Source organism: Lipotes vexillifer, unplaced genomic scaffold (assembly GCF_000442215.2).
Source record: "Lipotes vexillifer unplaced genomic scaffold, Lipotes_vexillifer_v1.1 scaffold2083, whole genome shotgun sequence".
Taxonomy (NCBI): Eukaryota; Metazoa; Chordata; class Mammalia; order Artiodactyla; family Lipotidae; genus Lipotes; species Lipotes vexillifer.
In genome coordinates this window covers 662,909-672,329 of record NW_006797716.1, presented here as the reverse complement: position 1 = coordinate 672,329, position 9,421 = coordinate 662,909, and the positions used below count along the sequence as shown (strand labels likewise).

Below are 9,421 nucleotides of genomic sequence, written 5' to 3'. Positions count from 1 at the left end.
CCAAATTTTTAAATTAGGCAGGGCAGACAGGTAAAATGGGAAACAAAGATACTCCTACTATTACTAGAAAGCATGAGGTTTGCATCATCTAATGAATGGTTACATATTGTTCTAATAATTGGATATAACACATTTTTATGAATCCCCAAAGTGATATAAAAATCATACTTCTCTATTTCAGTCAATTCTCAGCATTTAGCAAAGTTATGGAAATCAAGTATTAAAACTAAAGCCAATTTAGGTTTAATTTTAAATGGGAACATACATATATAGGCATTATATGTAATGTAATAAAGTTGCTACCATAAAATTATTGACACATAAATTAATAAATAGGGTGTGTTTGAAACTGGATCAATCTACCAAAACTTTAATCAAGATGTAATTCAGTTAATTCTGTCTTCACTTAAAAATATTGGTCATACAATTTTAAAGAGCATTATTCCTTCTGACTACCCCCTAATTGTAGAGTTCATAATTTCTTTCTTTCATCAGTTAACTATCTTCCATAGAAGAATCCCACTGAAATTACTTTGACAGTGTTTTCTTTCATATCAATTCATTTTTCTTGATTCTTAAGATTCCATTTCTTTTATACCATCTGTCCTTGACATTTTTGGTAGAATGTGTATCCATTAGTAAAACCCATCTGTGTAGATTTCCTTTCCAAAATGCACCATATTCTTGAGATATCTGTGCCTTTGAACCATTTGTCCATCTACAGAATTCTGCAAAGACTTTAGCATTCCGAAAACCTTACTTCATGTTGCAAATTGATCAAAAATCCATTTTAAGTGTTCCAGGGTTTTCCATAAATACTTTTGCTTGTATAGTTCAAATTTTAGTTTTTATTGTTCTTTTAACATTTTTGAAAGTATATATGATAACCACTAACTTTCTCACTCATGTGCACCTTTTTCATTTACAGCACAAATGTTGCTGTCATACCCAAGAGCTATTTATTTAATTTTATGTAGTCTCCTTTCTCACGTACAAACAACCCAGTATTCATCTCTCAGATTACCATCATTCAGATTGTCACCTGCCTCTGGACTGCCAAATAACTGTGTTAAATGATGAAAATATACTACCAATCCCTGAGTGTTCAATGTCATGTTCTGTCATCAAAATGTAAGTTCTAATACCTCCCTCCCCCGGTTCCATATGGCAAGAGTTTCAGGCATGGGACTCCTAGGAAATATTTTCTATAAAATTTCTCTAATCACTTATGTTACTTTGCTTTGCTTACTAGAGAATGATGCATTAAATAAATCTTATTTTTCTTCTCCCTCATCAGTTTCTACCATCTATATCTCGGCTGAACTAGAAAGTTGATTGTAACTATAATATGCCTAAAAGAGCCCATGCACCTGCTTAAGTTTCAAAGCATCTAGACCTCTGTATGAGTGCAGGTAAGCCAGAATGATGAGCCTTGACAACTCACAGCAGAGAGATAACTGGTTAACAAGTTCAGTACTGCTGCACAAACGAACCACAGACCCTTGGAACTTTAGAGCTGCCATACAGGTAAAGAAATTGGGGCCCAGGTGTGGTCAGTGATACATCTGTGCTCCCAAAATAAGTTACAGGCAGGGTCAAACTGGAACTCAGAGATCTCGGCATCTAGTCTGCTGGTCTTTCTACTGTATCACATGAACTCAAGACCAAGTTTGTTTTTGCTGTTTACAAACAATATGGAAAAATGAACGCTTTGCCTGTTCCTTCAGTCAGAGTACTACTCATACCCTTCTAACCACTTGTCTATCAGCCTAGGCTTTTATCTTAGACTCTCTCCTGAGGCTTTCCACGTGTCACATTAGCACATCTGTGCTTTGAAATGTGTTCAAACACACTGCTGTCATGTAGCATTCACTGGTTTCCCTTAGTTGTTTGCTTCTTTGTGGTTGTTTTTTTTGCACTTATCAGCGTTTTTTTCTTGGTGAATTAGTTTGAATTTTTATTTGGTTGGTTTTACAAGCCCCAAATATGTTGATTACATATGCCGACCCTGAAATTGTTTGTTTTGAGATATCATTTCATTTTTCTCTGCCTCTGGCCTTTCCATCTCTACTAATCTATTTCCGGTTGGGCACACCAGGCTTTTGATGTGTGTCCCAATATCTCAGTGTTTTTACTTAGAAAAACCCTTACTGCTATGTCAGTGTGATCCTGTTCTTTGTCTAACCCAAAAGTAAGGTGAAAAATCGCCACTTCCTGATTGCTTATAATGGATGCCAGGTGAAAACTCATTCTTGTATCACATCCAGACCCATTTCCCTAATTTATGCCTGAACCAAATGAGCTGGATGGTTGAAACCACAAAGAAGAAACCAGTTTACAAGATATATCTCTTTCTTAGTTATTTTGGGAATGGAAATTTCTTTAAGATGCTTAATGCGCTAGGGTTAAGGAAACTTACCCACTTGGGGTATATTTATGGTATATAGTCTATATTTCCATATGTAAAGTATATATAGCAGTTTGTGGATAGTGGTCTGTGTGTATGAAGTTCATTGGATCATCATAATGATTGTTGGCATCCATCGGTCCTTTCATGTGATATATATGCTCACTTAATCTACACAAGTATTTTTCAATTCAAAATTTATCTATTCTGGTTCCCATATAAATAGAGGGGCAATTTGTGTATTCACTTTAGCTCCATTACCTGTGTATAACCCTGAATGCCAGTGCTGTTATCTGATTTCACAAGAACACATGTCAAATACCCAGTAACTTAAATTATCCACTCTAACAATCGGTGGCATTGTAAATGCTGGTAATGGGGCATTAAATGATAAATATATTTCAGAGATCCTTAAAGAACAAAATATTTTAGAAAAAACATCAGCTTCCATTGGTTATTATAACAGATGTTCCCTTGTGTCCTTGTGCTGGATCCGGCTGCATCCTTAGATGGGAAGTTACATCAAAGTGGGAGCCATTACAGCCCAAGGAATAGTTTCTAATAGTTTCGCTATCATATAAGTGCTCCAGGGCGTATCCAGTTAATGTGTAAGCATGCTTATCAAAATACTGCCGGTGAGAGCCGAAGCAGTTTGGGGAGACGGCAGGGTGGTCTCCTGCCGTCTGATGAGGAGACATATCCGAATGTAGATAGTCTTTAGCTAGGATCAAACTGGATTTGGAAATGCGATCCGAATTGGGACTACTTATCCGCGACAGGGCCGTGGGACTGTTGTCGTAGTCATTTTCGTGGGGGCTCAGCATCTTTCCCTCTCTCTGCTGGATGTGGTCACATGGTGAAGTGTTGGCAAGAGCGGAGCTGTGGCAGACTTCGCCTGTCGTTGGGGGCTGCTGGTAGTTTGCAAAACAGAAGGAGTGTTTTTTCCCAGCTCCATTAATGGAAGCCAGTTGGTCTGGGGGGACTTTCCTCAGCTGCAACCTGTTCTCTTCTTCTTTAATCATTTGCTGGGTGGCTCTGATCAGAGTTTCGATTTTGCTAGGTTCATGTGGGCTACTTTGATACTGCTCAGTGCGATATCGGTCACCTGATTCGCTGGCAGACCCAGGGTCTGGAGAACTGACCACACTATCTTCATCCCAATGACCTCGCCCTAGAAATCAGAAAAAGTAAAAAGTAAGTGGTCTCAAAAATCATCCCCAGTATTGTAAGTGTATTTCTTTTTCCTATTAAAAGCAACCTTATATTTTTCCATTTTAATATATGCACCGATATTTGAAACAGACACAGGGTCACATGACAGTGTCAACATATTGTCCTGGAATTCATAGTTCTCAGTGGCTTTTAAGTGCAGATGAAGTTTATAACATGTTTTCTAGAAGGTAAACCTTGTTTGTGGGTTGTGAATGCCAATTAGCAAGACAGTCAAGTATGTTTATACTTGTCCATGGATGCACATCCCTGGACCTGTCTGACTGTAAATAATAAAAGAAAAATACATAGGATTTGGTTTCTGTTATTGTCTAGAGAAGTGTTATGTTGAAGTGATGCTCAGATAATGCTTTCCATTGGGTTTGAGGAAGATGATGATACAGGCTGGACTAGTTTCTCAATTCCAACTAAATCACCTAAAATGTTAAAATTGCTACATGTTTCTTAAGTAGAGTTACAATAAAGCTCTAACATTAGTAATTAAACTATTTGAAGTTATTAAACTATTTGAAGGTTTAAAATATGTATACATATTCATATAAGTGTGTGTGGGTATATGTGTGCATGGATATATACACACATATATATATATATATAGTTCCAATTAAAAATATAAATATTGCCTTCTCAAATCCAGTGGTAAAAAAATTCTGTTTCATACATAATCATACAGTAACCCTGATATTGCTTCTGAAATAAGAATAAATATTTTAAATGTTAGTAACAACTTGTTCAGAACCAAGGAAAGAGATCTAATATGGAGGAAAAGTGCATCTAAAATATTATTCCATAAATTACGTTATTCTCAAAACAGTCTGAAGCCAATATAAAAAGAGAGAAGAGAAACAGAAAGAGACATATGAAAGCTGTAAACTGCTTAATGCAACAGAGCAGCCTGGGATCACACTAGTCATTGCTTTCCTTTTCCCTTTTCTTCTCATTTTATTTCTAATATCCTCCTCCTGACCATGTGGGTTAAGGCAGGATTTTCACTTCACTCCATTCTTGGGTAAGCAATTGCCCTTTGCCCTGGGTTTTCATTCCCAGGCTACCAAACTAGAGAAATTCAAAATAAAAGCAGAAAAATAGAAAGCAAAAATGGAAACAAAGCAAAACCATTCATAGAAAACAGTAAGTGCCTAGGTGGTATGTGCAGGAGACTTCTATGTGTGAGAACAACAGTGTCTAGCACATTTCTTATCCTAGAGACACAGCAAGAAGAGTAATAGCACAGCCATTGGATCAATCTTAGTGTCACTGACTTTTAAGAAAATGGGAAGGGCTTTCAAGACCTGCCTGGACCTAAGCTTGGAATGGACAGAATGAGCTCTCCCTGACCAGTTTACATTGAAATGGACAAAGAAGAGCATTAATAACACTAAAGGCTTTAACTGCAGCACCCATTTCTGTGTGTTTGTAGAGCCGTGTAATAATCCCAAGGTGAAAATCCCCATGGGTCCCATACCTCACTCCATCCTCAACTCACAGAGGATACTGTGGGTTGCCATATGATGGGGGAAGGGGGCAGTTACTGGCATTTAATGCCCAGAGGACCAGGGAGGTTAAAACACCTGTGACATGAGTGATCGGCCATAAAACAAAGGCAGGCCTCCCCAACACGCCAATAGTGCCCTCATTGAGAAACCCTGCTAGATGAGCCCCAAACTACTCCGGTCCACATTGGAAGGGTGAGAATACAGAAGAAAATAATACACAAGAAATGTAAATACATACATACTACAAGTTCAATAGACTTAACAATTCACTTTAATTTACTTTTTTTTTCTTGATGTTAAAATGGGAATCATGTTTACTCGCCTGTCCAAGACAAATGTATTTAGCAAACATCAGCAACATTAATACACTTCAAAAGAGTGGATTTGGTTTTTAAAATCCCATTGGTTAGAGTTTCTGATTTGCAAATTCAAGGAGGAAACCATTGGGTGGGGATCACTCCAGGGTCAAAGCTGGACTATGATAAACCTGCCCAGAGGCGCAACGCTGGAGTCGCTGGAGCCGCCCTTACCGTGGATCCTGTGGACCGACGCGATGTGAGGCATGCTGCTCTCATAGGCTTCTCTGCTTTCCGGGGAGGCCTTGGTCAGGGGCAAGGCTGCGCGAGAGCCCCACCAGGGCTCCCTCCCCGCCTGCGGCGCTCCCAGGAAGTACCTGCCTGCCTCACACCGGCCGCCCTCGCAGGCCTGGGTGTGGAAATGCCTCTCCTCCACCAGCCTGGAGGGGTCGAGCGCGAAGCCGTAGCAGAGAGAGCCGCGTTCCGAGAACTGCCGGTAGGCGCACGACGCGTCGTGCTGAGAGCCCGGGCGGTCCGCGGGGTCCAGCAGCTGCGGGGAGGCCGCGTCTGTCAGAGGACTGCCGCCCCACTGGCTGTCGTGATCAGATTCAGATCTTTCCGCGGGAAATCCCGAGTACTGAAACCGAGAGGGTGAGAAAAGTACATTTCAAAACAAAGCAAGAGGGGCCTTCCTGGTGGCGCAGCGGTTGAGAGTCCGCCTGCCGATGCAGGCCACACGGGTTCATGCCCCGGTCCGGGAGGATCCCACATGCCGCGGAGCGGCTGGGCCCGTGAGCCATGGCCGCTGAGCCTGCGCGTCCGGAGCCTGTGCTCTGCAACGGGAGAGGCCACAACGGTGAGAGGCCTGCGTACCGCAAAAAAACAAAACAAAACAAAAACAAACAAACAAAAAAAAAAAACGAAAGAAAGAAAGAAAGAAAGAAGGCCCCAAGGTCTGAAAGCACCCTTAAGGTCATATTGGGCTTAAGGCACCAAAATAAGACCCTAGCACCACTCTGGACACCCGTGACTTGGATCACCTGGCTGCCAGAAGGAGGAGATAAAACTAATAATAACAAACATGGACTGAATTAAATGCCAGGCACTGTTGGAGGTACTTCCTGTGAATTACTCCACATAATTCTTACAAGCACTTAAGTGGAGATATTAGTAACCCATTATATGGATAGGCAAGCTAGGGCCCTAAGAGCGGAAATGATTTGCCCAAGACCACAGGGTGAGCAGGTGGCAGAGCAACGATTCAAGCCCAAGTTCTCCATCACAACATAAAGGGTACTGCCAAAGGGAGAGTCCAAGAGAGCACCATATTTTATTCCTATTGACTTTTCACATTTTTTCTTACTTAAAAAGCAATACAAAAATAAGTTTTAAGGCTTCACACTGGACTGTTTTCTCTCTGGGGGCCATGCTGGATACATGGCAAGGTAGTGAATAAATGCTTAACTTAATTCAGTCTCAATGTGACTTTGGAAAAGTCTTGCCCCATATAAGCTAGGCCTGTTCACTAGGATGTGTTTCTTGCTTTCTAAAGTGAAACTTCAAATATGCACAGGCTCATCAGGACAGCACAGCTGCAGGCTGTTGTTGGAATCACACTGCTCACCTGTTGCCAGAGTATTTGGTCAGGTGCTTGAAAGAAAACAAAAAAGGCTCTGAGGACCTCCCTAGGAGGTACGCTCAGTTTGAAGTTCCTCAAGAGCCACTAAAATCAGTAATATAATCATTTCTACCGGTTTTTGGTTACCTAATGCCAAACACAATGCTAGGTACCACAGAGAGTTTACCTGCTATAATAATAATAGATGTCATTTATTGGGAACTTACTGTGTGCCCAGCAATATGCTAACTACTCACTGTATATTATATCAATGAATCCTTATAACCATCTGGACAGTAACATAGCTCCATTTTTAGATGAGGACACTGCATCACTGAGTTTTAATAAGATGCCACAGCCATGCCACAGTCTATCTGGTCTCAAAGCCTGCACTCTAAACCATGGTTTTACACTTGAGAGAAAATACTGGTAAGGAAGAGAGGAGAAAAAAAAGTTTCAACGTTAGAGAGATTTCCAGAAAAGTGGCAGGAACTGCTTTACAGTCTCAGGAACCAAAATATAAATCCAAGTCCATTCTACATTCTCTTTCTTACCCCCAAGAAGAAAGAGGGACAGGGATGTGTGGTGGTGAGAAAGCGGGGAGGGAGAGGAGACATTCCCAGGCTCCAGTGTTCTTCACCTGTCACACACTAGTTGAGCAAATTTGACCCATGATGAGACCTTCACAGGACAAGGCAAACTCTCCCCTTCCTACTAGCCCCACCCTGAACAGGAGGAAAAATCCCCAGCTCTTCCCAACTCAGTGCAAACAGGCAGCTCCTCCGAGGGTCCCTTGCAGCCAGGCAGATGAGGTAGAGACGCTCCTCTGGGGCAACTACAAAGTACACTGATAAATACAGCATGCTCAGGACAGAGTTCCAGCCAATTCCAGGTCCAAGACTTTTCCACGACCATTCCTAATATTACTTTAATTATTTTCCAAATGTACATATGGACTAGCAGCATATTCCATCAAGAAAAAAAAACCCAGAAAATATAAATTCTTTCCCGCAGGCCTGTAGGATGGACACATCGAGGCACCCGAGCTCCATTTCTCCACCTCTCGCCTCAACCTGCCATCTGCCTTTTCTCTCCGTGAACACCAGCCTCTCTTTTCATAAGATGCCACCTTCACTTTCGCCAAGCGGGGATTGCCACCCTCTCTCCTTATTGAGTGGGGACCAAAGTGCTATCCATTTGCCCTCTGGTAGCACCATCCATGAGCTTGCCTAGGAAAAATTCAGATCATCAGTGCTATTCCACGCTAGGAATTGCCCGGACTCTGCTTGTTTTTATAAAAGTATAAACCAGACCTATTTCTGAAGTACTCCAGTCAAGACTTTTGAGCCCTGTTGAGAGGGGGAAAAGCCTTCCCTGAGTGTACATGGGAAAGTGCTATTGGCGCAGCAGAGAAGAACATTCTGTCCTTCGCTGACAAAGAAAATTCAGCATGAGGCAACCCTGGCGTACCTGAGGTACACATTTCAAGAGCACCCAAAGAAGAATTTGACAGATGAGCCTCTTGTCGATAATCAGGAAACCACCGCAGCAAGAGCATTGCCCTTCAAGCAGGCAGAAGTTGGGTGGTTCAGTTAGACCGAGCCCTCCCACTGCTTTGGAGGTACGGAGGAAAAGCCTAGCCGTAAGCCTTTGCTTTTTAAGAGAAGGCCTGTAAACTTGAACCTGTGTGCACCATCAAAACTGTGAGCTGCAGACTTCCCTGGTGGTCCAGTGGTTAAGACTCCATGTTCCTATTGCAGGGGGCATGGGTTTGATCCTTGGTCAGGGAACTAAGATCCTACATGCCACACGGCACAGCCAAAACCAAAAAAAAGAACCTATGAGCTACGTCCATCCTTTAAAACAGACCACACTCTATTAATACTACCACCCCATAATTTGATCTGAAATAGTTCAGGTGTTCATTAAGTATTTGAGAAATGAGAGAGGGCAGAAAAGGAGGAAGGCAGCCAGGCGATACATGCAGCGTGTGAATGAATGCTGCATGAGAAGCCTCCCGGTCTCCCTTGCACCTGCGTTTGCTACTTAATGACACGTACAGTCGTGGGCAAGTGATTTGATTTCTTTTGTCTCAATAGGAAAATGGTCATGATGATACTTAACCTACCAAAGCCTGAACCAGAGTTGGGACCATTTAATGGAAGAGGCACGAGGGACAGGGAGCCAAGAGGACTTGGTTCCAGGGACACCCTCGCTAGTAACGCTCAGGGAGACCTCAGGAAAATTGCTTCACCTTTCTTAGCCTCAGCTGTAGAATGACATAGAGGGTTAGATTAGTCTTTCTTTCTTTTTTTTTTTTTTTTTTTTGCAGTACACGGGCCTCTCACTGTTGTGGCCTTTCCCCTTGGGGGGC

At 42.0% G+C, this 9,421-nt stretch overlaps 1 protein-coding gene across 1 annotated transcript in view; it reads right to left on the bottom strand.

Annotated features, from left to right (window-relative positions):
- Window positions 1-1,323: 1,323 nt before the first annotated feature.
- SIM1 (SIM bHLH transcription factor 1) overlaps window positions 1,324-9,421 on the bottom strand; it is a 69,466-nt gene continuing 61,368 nt past the window's right edge. Inside the window, exons 10-11 of the mRNA XM_007469887.1 lie at window positions 5,664-6,066; window positions 1,324-3,578 (exon numbers count right to left, since the gene is read on the bottom strand). Of these exons, the coding sequence (XP_007469949.1) occupies window positions 2,848-3,578; window positions 5,664-6,066 (1,134 nt within the window). The 3' untranslated portion in view covers window positions 1,324-2,847. The remainder of the gene's footprint in view (window positions 3,579-5,663; window positions 6,067-9,421) is intronic.